The sequence below is a fragment of the Pezoporus flaviventris genome, unplaced genomic scaffold, assembly GCF_033815535.1.
Source record: "Pezoporus flaviventris isolate CSIRO_AGI_PZ_B2104156 unplaced genomic scaffold, CSIRO_AGI_Pfla_v1 ptg000079l, whole genome shotgun sequence".
Taxonomy (NCBI): Eukaryota; Metazoa; Chordata; class Aves; order Psittaciformes; family Psittacidae; genus Pezoporus; species Pezoporus flaviventris.
In genome coordinates this window covers 2,896,856-2,912,738 of record NW_026892627.1, presented here as the reverse complement: position 1 = coordinate 2,912,738, position 15,883 = coordinate 2,896,856, and the positions used below count along the sequence as shown (strand labels likewise).

Here is a 15,883-nt window from a genome sequence, read left to right as displayed (position 1 = left end):
TGGGGAGAGCTGCCACCCTGGACCATCTTCTGGGCTGCCTGTAGGGTCAAAGGAGAGAAATAACATCCCTGGCTTTTATAAATACCTCTGTGGGTTTGTCTGCTTTGGGGTGAAAGAAGTCATGTTCTGGGCTCTGGAGGGCAGATCCCCAAGATAGGCACCCAGGATGGCACTGGCCATGAATAAAAAAGGGGTTTTGGCAACATTTTTAAATTGATGTGCATAGAGAGACCCTTGGCACTAAATTGCCAATACTTTCAGCACTCAATGAGCCATTTTAAATTGCAGCAGCTGGGCAGGATTTGGCGGCCTGCCCCTCAGATGCCCCTGAGCCTTGGTCCTGCTGCAGCAGCTCTTGGAACTTCATCTCTTTAGACCTTGGCATAATTGAGTGGGTGCTTACAGGCAAAGTAATTAAGCGATCAGTGCAGATAAGTGCAGCAACACAATTTATTATGCTCTGTGTGCCTTTGGAGAGCAGGGGTTTACTGCCAGTCATGGCCATACGTCAAAGAGCCTCTGCAGGAGGGAAATCTGAGGCTCTGCCCCACCAGCGGGTGCAGATGGACATGGACTTGCTTGGTGGCAGCGTGGTACAGGAAGGCAACAAAGCAAAGGGGCACAGGAAAACCAACAGGTCATGCCCCAGGATCCTAACAATCCCAACCAGTGCTGGAAGCTCAGTGTTTTGGAAGCTGGAGGAGATGGGGATCTCGCTTTTGGGATGCTGGGAGGCTCCAGGGAGCAGGTTCCAGCCCCATCATGCTGCTCTCCCTGAGCATCAGCATACAAAGTTTCAGAATGATGATAGATTTTTATTTTCTCTCTTTTAAAATCCTGAATAATTTGTGATCTTGCTGGATTGAAAGAACACCACCAGTGGAGGGCTGGGCATAAGTTTTTCATGAGGCTCTGAGAGCTGTGGTGATAAAAATTATTTAGCTTTAATTTATAGTTATTATGAAAAAACTGGGAGAAAAGAAAACCCTCTCTCTTGATTTCTAATGTAAAAAGATCTATTTTTAATGTGACCAGCATGCCTGCCTCAGTACAGAGGACACCTCTGTGTTTTATTGCCCCAGTGCTTTATGACAAGCTGCTGTTTATGGCTTTGAGCTGCTTTTAATTATAGCTTTTTTCTAATGGTTGTTGGAAGCTGTGGCACACGAGCTGAGTCCAGACCTTGATGTAGTGTGCTAACCAGCAAGTGGAAGGTGGTGGGGTTCAACAGAAGGCGCTTGCCTCTGTCCCATGGGCTCTTCTTGGTTCCTGTCTTACGCTGCTGTCTCCCTGCACTCTCTGGGGTGAAATGGAAGAAAAAAGGATTATAATAACCCACAGTTGTTTATTTTTTATACTGCCTTAGATTGCCCTATCGGGTTCCCCACGCAAAAGTGGCACATGCCAACCCAACAAGGACTTCAGCAGACTCCTCCACGCTAGCAGGATGGCTCAGGAGAAAGGGATGTGTGTCCCATCCATCTGTTCATACATTGATCCATCCAAGGTCACACTCAGGACCCCTCTCAGCTCCCAGAGTATGGCATCCCCCATGACACACCAATCCCATCAAAGATCCCAGGACCTCCTGCTGCCCTGAAGAAGGACTCTGAAGAAGGCTCCCACCACCTGTCAGGGACAACTGGCATCAGGTCAAAGCCTTCAGCTCCTCTCCTCACAATCCCCTCCCATTCCTGAAAAAAATGCCCCAATTAGGTCAGCTAGGCAATGGAATGACCTTATCTGTTATCTGCACCCTGCAGATAACCATCCCTGCTGACAAACAAGCTGCTCTAAAGCCTAGGATCTCACCCCCTGCATGCAGATGGGTTTCAGAGCTGTAAGTAGAGACGCATGGGATTGAGGTGGCATTTGTTGAGTGAGGCTGCTCAGTCCCATGGGAGCAGTCAGCTCTTGAGCTGGGCTCAGAGGGAGAGAATGAAGGGAGAAACCCAATACCCCTCTTGGCTCAGCTGTGGCTTAATTTAGAGCATGGGGGCCCTGCTGGAGTATTTTTCCATTTAAAACTGAATCTCATTCCTTTTGTCACACACAGGGAGAGGGCCCTGCGCCTTGCAGGGCAGTAGCAGCTGCTGGTTGTGGCTGATGGAGAGGTTGGCAAAGCATTTCCAACTCAGTTCCCCTTTGCCACCAAATTCTTTCCCATTTCACCCATGTGAAGAACTGAAATCTGTCTTCTTTCTTTGGAGCATTGGGAAGGGCCATGAGCCACCCACAGCCCTGATCTATGTCTCTAAACTGGAGCTGTTATAGTGGGGCTTCAACCTGCTGGCTGATCCTCCACCACTGAGCCAAGCAGACACCATGTTATGGAGAGCTCACTTGCTTTGATACTATCTGTATATAACCATGCTAATGCAACTGAATTCATGTTATGACCAGTCTGGAAAGCCTCCTCATTCTCACACTGCCTGCTCTTTGCAGGTAGGTGCCTTGCAACAGGCTGAAAGTAAAACGACGACAATTCATCAAATACTATCTATTCCCAGAGGTTCAGCTGTACCTCTAAAATCAGATGCATCCATAAGGCACTTTATGACTGCTTTGTGGAAGTGCTCTTCCCCTCTCCAGGCTAGGAGACAACCTTGGGCTCGGCCCACGTGTTTGGAGGTCTCGTATCCTTAGCATATATTAGGTAAAAGCTGGGCATATCTTAAAAAGGAGTGTCCATAGCCTCAAACACTTGCAGCAAAATTAACCTCATGCTGTTCTTCACAGCTTAACTGTATCCACCAGTCTGTGCTAGCGGTGCTGAGCGTTATCACCACCAGCCTGTCACCACCATTAGCTACAATGACAGACTGAAAAAACTCTGAGCTTATCAAAAAGCAGCCTGTGACATGACTTTGCACAGGATGAAGGCTGTCCCAGCAAGGAAATGCTGCATATTCACACTGCTTTTATCTAGCAAAGAAAGGTGTAACAATGACTGTCTGCAAACTTCAGCCAGAGAAATTCAAACAGGAATCAAAGCACAGGATTTTAATGGTCTGGTAATTATCCATGAAGCCATAAAACTTCCAAGGAAAGCAGGGAGTTCTGGAGACTTCAGATCAAGCCCAGCTACATCCCTAAGAGAAATACTGTAGTTCAAACAGCATATCAAGCGTGCTGGAGAGATCCTATGGCTAAGTACCAGTGTTATGGGTTTTCATGGGCAGTGAGAAAAATGTTGTCATTGGTTTTGTTCTCTGAGCAGTGGGTTGGGGTACCTGGGGCTGCTGCTTCCAGGGTCTGACAGGATTTCTTACATTCAGCAACAAAGTGATATGCACTGCAAGAAAATCAGTCTCATATCTTGGAAATCTGGGAAGGAGTTGCTGCAAGAGTCAGCATGGGGATTAATTCAAAGGCAGGTCACTGTGAAAATGCAGAGGGAATTTATTTCAAAACTAAGGTGAAAACTGAGAAGACCTGGACAATTTGACCTGTGTGCAAAAACCCTTCCTGACTCTGCAATGTGCAACAGATTGCACATTTCCATGAGAAACAGTTACCTACAGGTACAGGATCTCTAAATAACTTCTTTTATAGCATCTTAGTTTCTTCTTTGTCAAGGTGTCCAGAGGTGCCATGTGTGTATGTGTGTGGGAAAAGAAAAAAATGCTTCTGTGCCCCCCCCCAACAAACATATGTTTAAAGAAATGAGTGTTGCAGCATTCGAGAAGAAGTTTGCACCATGTGCTAGCAAGCCATGTTGCAGCATTTGAGAAGAGGTTTGCACCATGTGCTAGCAAGCCATATGTGTTCTGTAACATATAACACTCCCATTTTCATATCTCTGTTTCATGGGTTGATTCACAGCCATTCTGCTGGAAAATGGTATGAGCTTCACTGATTTATCATGAGACAGGAGACAAATGCTGACCATGTATTAGAAGGGACAGCAGATTGCCTCTCCTGTACATAGGTGAAAATATTATTGATTCGCACTTCTATGTAAGTGAAATCAGAATCTCCAGCTACAGGCTACAAGCCTGAATTTAGCAGCCACTGCATAGCAAAATCTCCACACCTCTGCCACAGCTCAGACAGCTTTTCAAAGGGATCTGCTCGCTACTGCATGCCCTTATCTATCAGAGGTGGGCTGATTGCTCCTGTTAGGTCTGCTCTCCCTATCCCTCACCTCGTAATCATCAGGATGGAGCTGAACAGAAACAAACCACAGCTCACTTGGACAAGGCTGTGTCTGTCTCTCAATCCAGGATTTACAATTCCTTGAGTTGAGAGGATTGTAGGTTGCAAGATGCTTTTTCCTGATGCTACCAGCAAGGTGAACATTTCTGGTCCTGCTTTTTATGGCCAGTGCTGGGGGAGCAGAGCAGGGCTTTTAAATACAGGGAGGGCTAACTCTTGGGTGCTGAACTTATCCTCAGCTCCCCAAGCTCCTCCATCAGGGATTCTGCAAACTGTTTGGAGAGAGACGTCTCTGAACATGAGCAGGAAAAGAAGACACAGGGATGACACCACCCTCGACGCATCTGGAGTAACTCCCGCTGTTCTTTTTCACATGCCTCATCTCAATGCAAGCAGAGTCAGGACGCAAGCCCCGTGCTGGGGAAGGGAGCTGTGGTTTGCCTGGCCACAAATCCACTTAGTGCTAATGGTGGCTGGGGTTAAAATCTGACCAACTTCACACTCACAAAAAGAGGCTGACAAAGCAAGGCAGAAAAAGAAGAGCTTTCAAGACTTTCCACCAGGAAACAAAGCAGCACTATACAAAAATGGCTAGCTCTCCATTTGCTTGTAATCCCCAAGGCTAGCTCTCTGCTGGCAGGCTGCATGCTAATGCCTTATTAGCTTGCGCTTGGTGTTCTCACCATGCTGCAAGAGACAAGGACAGAGACGAAAGGGTTTTCAGCATCTCCAAAAGTCCTACCACTACTGCAGTGAGGACCTGCCTGAGTTTTGTTAGCATTTCTTTCTAGTGAGAAGACCTGCGTAACAGGTGAATGCAGGGACACAGGAATAGGGAATTCTTAACCTGGATGGCAAATTTCATATGGTATAAACTAATTTAAGGTAGGTCTGACTGATTGCAGGGGTAATCTGCACAGTCTACCTTTTCAGTGGAAACTCCACTGAGTTTCAGAAAACTCTGCTGCCAATATGTTCAAGCTAAGAAACAGGTTGGAATGGTAAGTGGAGCCCACGCGAAATTCGCTTGCAAATATTCACAGGGCAGGCTAAATCTCTCCCTTAGCACTTATGTGCTACAGAAAGCCTGAGACAGGTATCAATGTGCTGATAAAAACAGAACTTGGTTTGCTCCTGGCATAAATTTGGAAGGGGGCTGGCACAACTTTTATAGAGCAAACTCCTTCAAGAGCTGATAAAGGCAGCAGCGAATTGAATATTGAGCCCTTTTGATGAAGATTCTGTTGAAACTAGGGAGGTTTTGTCTAAAATCACACTGCAGACCTGCAGCTTCCTAAACTGCATCAACCTATGGCATGTGCAGTTTGAGAGCCAGTTGCTGGTTAGCTAACTCTTAAAGAAAGAATTTGCTGACATGCAAAACCTTCACTCTTTTTGTATTTTATCTCCACTTCTCATCCTCTTCTGCAAATGCTAAGAAATTACATGATCTGAGGCTGCAAAACTAGACTGCCACTGCATTTCATTTCATGGGCACGATGCCTGAGCTCTCTCCCTGCTTTGCAGTCCAAACAACTTTTGAATATCTTGCTTAACTCTTCTCCTATTTCTGCTGCTGAATGGCCTGTAAAAAGATATCTTTCACTTGGCCCATTGTGTCTTGATACAGTTTAAAGTCTTCCTCTTTCTTCCTCAGGGCAGTCTCCAAAGCAGCCTTCAGAGATTTGTTCTCATTCAGCTGCATCGCAAGCCTATGAAGAAACAAATGGAAAACTTTTATGTGCTCTGTGGTGCTTTAAAGCAAATTAGAACAGTGCTTCAGCTCTGGGGAAGAAAACATTGAAACACATGCTCGCTGTTAATTTTATGAGAGGTGTGAGAAAGAGCAGACTTGTCACTTGTTCCTTCTCCCTTTGAGACAGAAACAAGTATTAGATGGCCAATATACTTTTCAGATCTGCTTTGTTAAAGATTATAATTCTATTTTCACTAATAAGCTTGCAATCAATGCATAAGGAAAGAAAAAGAAAAAAGGTGTCTTCCTTGCATGTGTCTTGCGTTGCTTAACATTTGCATTAGCTTAACATTTCTGGGTATCTGTATAATTATTAGGAAATTTGTGTAAGAATGACATAGAGAAGCTAAAACCAGATGATCTGTGGTTTCTATAGATTTTGCTAGGTTTTAGCTTCTGAGCAGCAGGTGTAGGTACTATCACTGCTTAAAGGACAGCAATGAATTTTAGCTATTGTGAGTAACATAGCATGGAGAAGGGGAAACCATACCTTCTGCTCAGCTCCTCTACCTTCAATTCTATAGGCAACTTGGAAAGCTGAGCTGCAGAGAACTCCTTGCTATCACTGACATCCAAGGTGAGCCTCGAGTGACTCACAGTCTGGCCTGTAAATTTAATCACAAAATAGAGTTTTAGTAAAACAAACAACCATTTTCACTCGGTAACATGCTGAGTAAATCTTAGGAAACAGTCAATAAATACGAAGGAATCTGTTAAGTTCTATGCATATCCCTGAAATACTGTAAATGTATAGAACAGCCATTTATTTTAATCTCCTTTCAGTGAAATTAAAACATGATGAGTTTGCATTTTAGGGTTAAATGCAGTAATTTGTGAGCCTACCTATTCAGAGAAGAATTAAAGCAAAGTATTTAAATGGACAAAACAAGAGGTGATAGAAACAGTTCAAAAGAATTATTTTGATGTTTATCTTGTCACTGTGTTTCACTTACTTAAGCTTATGAGAACTATTGCTTCCTGGATGCCTGTGATAAAGTTTGCGTGTGGCACACACTGAAGCAGCTTTTGTAAAGCACATTGATCCTTAGCATAAACACAACATAGGTCAAATGCAGTAAAGCACTTAAATACATACCTCAAACTAAGGTTCTGAATCAGGAATGCTTTCCTCATTAAAGGCCTACCCAAAACATGCAGAATTGCTCCTGTTGTTTCAAAAGGACACAAAAACTTTTTCCATGGTTATAGAGAAATATAATTCAAATTTACTACTGAGACTGGAGATGCAGAGAAGTGTGACCAACCAGCAAACCTCTATGATGGAAGAAGGCTCAGTGAAGACAGGCAAGGATGATGTGCTCAAGAAGCTAAGAAAGGAATGTAATAAGTGACCACAGCTGTCATACAGGATGCTGAACGTATCCCAACACCGAGGGAACTGGAGAGTAGTGTCTGCTGTAGATAAATGGCTGAATCAGTGGAGTAAATGGTACTAAAACACTAAATCCTTCCCATGTGGAGTATCTAAAATATCTGGTCAGAGAGTACTGAACTCTGACGAAACGTATGAGAAGAAACAGGCTATGTCGTACAACCAAGAAGTGCTTTCAGTCTTGACGCTGTGTTTTACAGGACCAATGAAAACCTGCTGTAACTTTCTTATTCTCATCTGGGATTATTTTTTGCTAATTTGAAATTCAGATAAAACAAAAAAAAACAGAAAAATGAAAAGCATGAGTAATTTTAAAACACAACTGGTTGTGTCTAGCGACTCAGCATCATTATAGACTTCCCTTGAACTGAAGAGACTAGAAACATTAGATTAGCAATTAGATCAGCTCTCTCCAATTTTGCACTTTCAGAAAGAAAAGCAAATATTATGTCAATTAGTGGGTTCTCTAGTCTCTATTTTATATACAAGCTTTTCATTCCTTCATATTTCCACAACTATCTGGCATGAAAGCATTTAGATAAACTTCATGCTCTGCTGAAGAGGTGCATTATGGGCTTGCATACTCGTTTCTTGTATAAACTCCAGAGTTTTGGCACATTGCAAGGGGCTGAGCTCTCTTCAAAAGAAGGGTGGTGAAATAAATTGTTACCTACCCATCATGGACTTAAAGAGGATTGCTTTGTATTGGTCTTACTGACAATCCTTCTCTACATTAGCTTTTGGTCCTTAAGCAGACAAGGCTAACAAACTAAATATTTAGTAAGAAGGAACCTGTCACACTGGTAAGATTAGCCTGTTTCCTCCAGCTATTAAATGCCAATCTACACAGAGGATGAGTTACCAAAGCGCTACTACAGCCCAACTTGCCCAAAATAGCTCATGACCTGGAGAGTTTATTGCTGTATCTCTTTGAGGTTGCAAGGCAAACGTAGGTGGAGCACATGTGTGATAACAGAACAACACATTTCTTTACATGGCTTTACACTGCCAGGTTGTATCAAAGTCTGAACACTCAAAAATTCAGTTAAATTCTCCTCTAGAAGACAGCACCAAAATGCTCCCATACTGTTTAAGGCACAGAGTCAGTAAAAAGTGTACCATTGAGAACTGTATTCCCACAGCTCTCATCTGGATACTACCTGTCCCTACAGACCCCCTGATTTCTTCCTCTGTATGTCTGCAGAACCCTATGAGGGCTCCAAAGCCTCTCACCTCCAAACCCTCCTGGGAATCACAAAGGGTATCCCATGATACCACTTCTGTGAGCGTCAGCACTTCTCTCTTATCAAAATTAATGTTGTATATCCTAAAGGCTAAAGGCTGTAGCACTTGCTTTCTAAACTCTAGGCTTCTATTAGGATCTAGGTTTCTCTGCACTACATTTTCTCCTGTCAGACTCCAAGTTAATATATGTAAGACAGCTCTAAAAATCAGTGCTCACAGAAAAGCACATGGGGATGAGTCAATGTTGGCTGAAGCCCTTCCTAAGGACACAACAGTTCTGCTCCAAGGAACAGATCCATATTTTACAGACAGCGGTGGGTTTGACACAATTCAGTTACAACAGTGTTTGTTACCTCAGACTGACCCATGCCTAAGGAGAAACAAGACCCCAGTATGGGTGGAAAAGGAGGTGACTTCTCATGCAGGTTAGCACTCTCAGTACAGAGCAGCTCTAAGAAGCTGATGAGGTAGCTTAGTACACACTGTAGCGCTGGATAGAGTAATGATGGAAAGCCACACCATCCATCTGCTGAGCTGCAGGGCAGTCCCCGTACGGCCCAAGAGCTTGTACAGGGTCTTTGATGAGGCTTGTGACCTCTCTAGTCACCCTAACTAAACCTGACACCACCCCAGTATTTGCCAAACTGAAATTCCTGTCCCTACTGTTCATCTCACAGCACTTAAAGTCTTTTTACTTTATGAAAATACACATAAAAAGGGAAACGACTGGAAAAGTTTCCTTAAGAATATGTGCCATTTTATTGGTTTAGACACTTTATAGAATCAGAGTCCTTAAGCAATAAAAGGATCTGATCAGGGAAATAGAAATTTAACATCCACCATGAATTCCCCTCCTTTAACTATGCTAGTGAGGCATTCATATTTATAGCAGGAGATTATCATGTTCATGGGATAATAAATTACACCAGATCTAATTACTTCATCACCAGCAATAGTTTTTCATAGACACAGACAGGCCTTAAATTGGGATGCGCCCTTTAATTCTGCTCTTAACCTTCAGATGAATCTCTCGGGCAGAAGTGTAAAGGGAACACAGCAGTGGGCATGGTTGCAACATGGAGCAGGGTCAAGTATTTTTCTGTAGGCTGTAATTCCATGAAAACAATGTATTGCAAAAATCCTGATCCCACTTGAATCTGTGCCAAAATCCTCTTGAATTAAATGGGGGTCAGGATTTTACATCCTGTATTGCTCCACTGGTCTGAGTAGGTCCAAATCACCATGTGTAAGGTCAAGAACTTGTGTAGGTTTGGCAGATGAATGACCAAATGTTGTTTCTATTAACCGTAAAGGTACGATGAGGGACAAATGCTCCACTTTACCTGTTTTGCTCCTCATGGGGGATTTCTGTTCACTTGTGTCACTCCCTGCATCCATTTGCAGTTTTTCAAGCTGCTGTTCCAAGATGACACATCGCTGCCGCTCTTCCTGAAGACTCTTCTCAGCTGCCAAGATTTTATTGCTGCTTTCCTCCACCCTGGCAGGCAAAAAAAAAAGGGTAGTTCAGCTTATTTATGTCATGACTATTAAGGATCAGTCAGTCTTGATACTGAATCCTGCTTCATGCTGCACAGCTCCCAACAGAAGGAAAAAGAGAATTTTTCATGCATCCAAAGGCAAAAATCCCAATGAAATTGTTCCAGATGACATCCTTCAAATTTGCAAAACAGAATTAACTAATGAGTACAGTTGGAAATAATGGGTTTGTTAATGGGGGTTGCCTAAATCCCTTAACACTGGCTACTCGTGTGATTTTACCACTCAGATGAGCAGGCAAGCTGCAGATTGCAGAGGAAAGATCTTTTATTACATGAATAAACTGCATTTAAAAGAAAACCCTGGGAAAATTTGGAAGGAAAAAGTTTATAAAAACAGCATCAGCTGTTTTGCGTCAGTTATCTGCAAGCAAGAAAAGAAACTTGACGTTGCTTTTAATAAACTTGGCCATTAGATACTATCCTGGAAAGAAGTGACTGGAAAAGAAACTGATGGTTCATTCCATAGTGCAATACAGAAGAGCAAATCGACTCTATTCACCCTTCACAGTATCTTAGAAAATTAACTACAAAAATTTGATGCGTGCCCACAGATGGAGTCAGTGATGCATCTCGCGTGGGGCAGTGCCTGACACCAAACGATTTAGAGGAGTTTACAGCTAGACAGAAACCTGAATTCACTCACTGTGTTGTATAGTGCAGAATAAAGAATTTCCTTCTTGACCCCAAAGGTGATAGCTGATTACTCTCTGAATCAGGAGACCTGATTAGTCTTATTTCCCTCCTAGCTGGCATAACTAAAAAACTATTACAACTATAATAAAATTATATCACTGTCTTAATCTAGCCACAGGCAAGACTCTGACCTCCTGTGGCAGTGAATTCCCAGGCTGGTGACATGCTATGAGAAATTATATTTCTCTCAGTGGTTCTGAATTCACTCAACTTTCATTTGACTAGGTGTTCCCCTAGCATCCACATTAGACAAACAGTGGAGGAAAACTGACAAGACTAGTAATTTTTTTAAATGAAATCTTTTGCCATATATTAATAACTTAAATTAAAATGTTCCTCTAGCTCTTGCTCTTTCCCCAGCAGGGCCCAATCTTACAAACCATTTACCACAGAGTCTCTTCTGAGAGTATATTCTGCTCCACAGTCAGTGATTGTGGAACACAGTCCTAAATCCTGGCAGCTGCTGTACAAAAATCCCACTCATGTAACCATTCCCAGCACTCTTCTCTTGACTCTTCCACTTTGCTGACCCACACTCCAAAAGCAAAGTGGAAGAATGCCTGATTTTTTTTTTATATATACGCATGTTGAAATACGACTGGATGCTATTATCCTGAGGTTTTCTGAGAGTTATTAGACACAGTCTCACAAAATTTACTTTACCTGCAGGAGCTCTTGATATATGTGTAATAACTGTGGAGCTGCTGAATCATCAGTCTACGGTACATTTTACAAGCAACTGTGCATTTCATTGGCTCTTTGCTCTTCATTATCCCATATTCGTGATGTCCTCATTTTAGCTATCACTCACACCTCCATCCTTATCTAATTTCATAGCTCTATTAAAATCACAGGGCTTACAAAGAAAAGTAAGATTCTCCCAGTGTGTATTTCCAGGATTTAGCTCTTAAAAGCACCTTTATCACAGTTATAAAAAAGATGCATTTTTCTGACTGCAATTAATTGTACAGGACAAAAGCTGGACAAGTGAGAAATTATAACTATTGTAAAATAAAGAAAGTAAGCAAATAGTGCTTATTGTATTCAAAAGCGCACAGATAAAAGTGTTATCTTCCTACAAGCTGGAATACAGATTTGGGAATCAAACAATACACATTCTCTAACTGGGAAAAAAAAAAACCAAACCAACCAACCAAAAAAGTAGTAACTGAAAGGTGTCCAAAGAGAAAGGACTTCGCTTTCCCTGCCCCCTTAAAACATAGTTTTTAACATCATCTTAAATTGAACTGAATAATAGAAAAGGAAAAAAAAAATCACAGCTAAGCTTCAGTTAAAGCAGAATAAATTCATTTAGAAGAGGATATAGTGCAACTTAAAAGAATGCGAAAAGCTTTTGGAACAGAAGGCAGATTACAACTATAATTACAGTATTTACTACTGATGAGTAATATTGCTGCCTAAATAACACCACACATATGTAAATACATGAATTCTAATTTCATCTAGGTGCAGCAAGCTCGAAGATGACTCCTTTTTTTTTGGCTCTTTGTTCTAAAAGAATAATAATAAAAAAAGTGAATCATCAACTAGGCAGGGAAATTGAGTAGAACAAATTTAAAATCCCCTATTTAAGGAACGGATCACACTGGCAGCGCATGGCATATTGTACTGCATGCTACAGGTTCTCACACATCTCAAGCACTCTTTAATCACAGCATCCCACAAAGGATACTGGCAGAATCAGCCACTACCTTTTCTGCAGCACAGTGACCAGTTCCAGGAGCCTGTCTCTTTCCACTTCAGCAGCCTGGCACAGAGCCTTGTGCTCTGTGATCTGTGTCTGCAGTACTTTCAAATCCAGGCTGTTAGCGCCAGCAAGCCTAAAAGCAGCAGAAACATAGTGAGTCTGTTTCCCATTTCAAAAATGAAAGAAATGAAACAAAGACAGGATTTGAAAAACACATCAAAATACACTTGTCTGAAAACTAAGCCAGAATGCAGAGCCAGGCTCACTACCTCCCCCCAGCACCAATCTCTATACTGCAATAAATGGAACAGAAATATTTGAAAATAAAGCTACCGTTTCGCTAGAAAGGTCTTTTCCTTCACAAGGGTGCTTTCCCTTCCCATTACCCCTGGAAACACACTTCCACCTCCTATCAATTCACTATCACTGACTCTCCTCCCATTGCTACTGCCAAAATAAAAGAAGCCCATATGTGGATTCTCTAAAGTGCTAGCTAAGCTGTTAAATGGTGTGCTATTGATTTTCTCCCGCTGAAAGGCTTCGGGCAACATTAGTACAATGGCCGTTCCTATGCCTGATCTGTGATGAAAAAAAGAGGCAGTTCTCCCATGTATCCCATTTTTATGTACTTCATTACTTCTCTGAACTCTCCACATAGGAGTAGTATTCAGAAATATCTCCTTGAGAGCAAAAAGCAGGAGAAATCTTGGTGGTTGGAGGTGAAAAGGGGAACATGGGATTTATGGAGCATAAAGCTAGCAGTCAATTAAAAAAATTAAGATAGCAAGAAGATGCTAGAGCCTGTGTCAGAGGTCTTCGGCAGTATCCAGTACGAAGGATGGTGAAAGAAGCTGATTGTTACAGAAATAAGGCACACAAAGATAAGGCCAGCAGCTTGTGGAGTGTGGCAGGAAACATCCCCTTGTTTATTATGAAGTTTATATACATACCTTCCAGGTGTGATGTTATTACTGAGATGGAAAGTAGCTGCTGACTCTACAAGTGTATGGCCCATCTTGGACACTGTGCTGAGAGGAAGAAAGATGTATTAGTCCCTAAACTCCGCAGAAGGCAGTCTTCCAAGAACTCCAGTCATTTTGCAATGCCTGTATTTATTGTCACCTTTCAGGGAAAAGATTTCCAAAGCCTCCTAAGTCAGGAGTGGTTAATCCTAAAATCAAGTTAAGGTTGGTAATGACAGAAGTGTCCCAGTCTAAATATGTAGATTTTTAGTTTGACATCTCCAAGGAGCTTTAGTTCCTATTTATAGCATTTTTCATTTCATCTTTCCTGATAGGAAAAGATGATTCACTAAAGTAAAATGGAATACAGAGTTCATCAGCATATTAAAATTAATGGAATGAGTGAGGCCTGCTGACCAAACTATTAACAGCTCTTGCAATTTCCAGACTCATTCATTGCCCACCTTACATGTCAGCTATTTTCACGACACAGCTATGGTAGCCATGTATACAAGAAATTATTTATGCATTGCACTTAGTGGCTTCTTCAAAGCCATTACCCAATCTAATTTTTCTGCTTGCCTTCCTTCTTAATCTCAGCAGATATATGAAGTGAAAAGGTGGATAAAATATAGTTTTTTATCTAAATCAAGTCCACAGGAGGCCACAAAGAGAGTGCTGGAGTACCTCTCATATGCAGAGAGGCTGAAAGAGCTGGGCTTGTTCAGCCTGGAGAAGAGAAGGCTCTGGAGACACCTTAAAGCAGCTTCCAGTGCCTACAGAGGCTGACAAGAAAGCTAGGAAGGGACTTTTGACAAGGTAGGGACAGGACAAGGGGAAATAGACTCAAACTGACAGAGGGGAGATTTAGATGAGATCTTAGGAAAAAGTTCTTGACTATGAGAGTGGTAAGACACTGGCCCAGAGAAACTGTGGCTGCCCCATCACTGGGGCAGTGTTCAAGGCCAGGTTGGACGGGGTTTTGAGCAACCTGATCTAGTGGAAGGTGTCACTGCCTGTGGCAGCAGGGCTGGAACTGGATGAGCTTTAATGTCCCTTCCAATCAAAACCATTCCATGATTCTATGATTTACTCCTTGAGAGCACAACTTCTGCAGAGTTAGAAGTGGGAGAATAAAGTCAGTCAGAAAGGTATACCAATGGAGATGTGGAAAACTTCAAATAAAGGATGTTTTAACTGTAACTCAAAACCAGTGAGAATAACTTTTCTTAAATTTTGTAGTAATGCTCTACTTTAATGCTGATTGACAGGGATACATCTGTCATTTCTAAAACCACATTCAGTGTCTAAAGTAATATGGTAGGCAAGTTAAAATTACATAGAACAAATCAGTTGCAACTTTAATTTGATGAAACATTTCCTGAGAAAACCAGTCTCAAATTCTCATCGCCAGTTAGACCATGAACTCTTTAGCATCAAAACCAGCATTTTAAAAGGAAAGGAAACAACTTGTTTCGGTATTATGGTCCCTTTACACAGACAGAGTGGCACAGAGCCACATCAGCATAAACAAAAATCGGATATACTGCTGCATTAAGATTAGCGTAATTTACATGGTCTTCAGTGAGGTTTTAAAAAGGATGTTTGTTAAGAACAAATGATGTGGTGTGTTTTCAACATTTCTGCAAGTAAATCGTATTCCATGTATTTATTGATTTTAAATAATGAGCCAGTGATTTAGTGCTTACCTAAAATGGCATTTTGCATTAATTCGCCACCCTGCTTTCAGAAGTCTGCTCATTACAAACCCCATTTCTCATAAGAGAGAAGAATCACAGGCACTTAAGCTAACCACAGGAACATTATCTGAGCTGCAGAAGGAAAATTAGCTGCACTACCATCATGCCAAATGTAGTAATATCTGCAAGTCTGTAGATCTTTCTCTGTTCCAGGATGAAAATCCAAGAAATAATGAGATTAGAGATTCCCATATACTGCAAACAGGCTGCCACCACTGCTGGCACATAGCACTTGTGGTTTCATACAGTTGCTTGGGGAAACCATGCTTCTGAATAACTCACAGCAGTTGTAAACATTGACAGTAGGGTCTTCTTACCGAGCAGATCCAGTCCTTCCAACTTGATTGCTGCCTGATGCCACAGGCTTAAGCAGAGTAGAACCTGAATCTGAGGACTCAGAAGGTGGTGGTTCAGCAGCTCCCAAACTGTCCCCTTCATAGGCAGATTTCAGCTGTTAATGTTGGAGCAGGTTATAAAACTGATTACACAGTTCAAAGAAAAATAGCTGCCTTAATGACTAATCAGCATCTTATAATTATTGCTACAAGCATGCCAGAACTTTTGATTTACATGACCTCCTCAGAAAGTTTCCTTTAGCTTCTATCCATTGCAGGATGAAAACAAAGCAAGTTGCATATGAAATCATAGG

At 42.0% G+C, this 15,883-nt stretch overlaps 1 protein-coding gene across 3 annotated transcripts in view; it reads right to left on the bottom strand.

Annotated features, from left to right (window-relative positions):
* Positions 1 to 4,686: 4,686 nt before the first annotated feature.
* The window catches only part of CCDC13 (coiled-coil domain containing 13), a 31,458-nt gene continuing 20,261 nt past the window's right edge, over positions 4,687 to 15,883 (bottom strand). For all 3 annotated transcript variants that reach the window (XM_061474407.1, XM_061474409.1, XM_061474408.1), the window contains 6 exons: positions 15,552 to 15,685; positions 13,463 to 13,540; positions 12,517 to 12,645; positions 9,896 to 10,050; positions 6,405 to 6,519; positions 4,687 to 5,870 (listed from right to left, as the gene is read on the bottom strand). In XM_061474407.1, the coding sequence (XP_061330391.1) occupies positions 5,723 to 5,870; positions 6,405 to 6,519; positions 9,896 to 10,050; positions 12,517 to 12,645; positions 13,463 to 13,540; positions 15,552 to 15,685 (759 nt within the window). In that variant the 3' untranslated portion in view covers positions 4,687 to 5,722. The remainder of the gene's footprint in view (positions 5,871 to 6,404; positions 6,520 to 9,895; positions 10,051 to 12,516; positions 12,646 to 13,462; positions 13,541 to 15,551; positions 15,686 to 15,883) is intronic.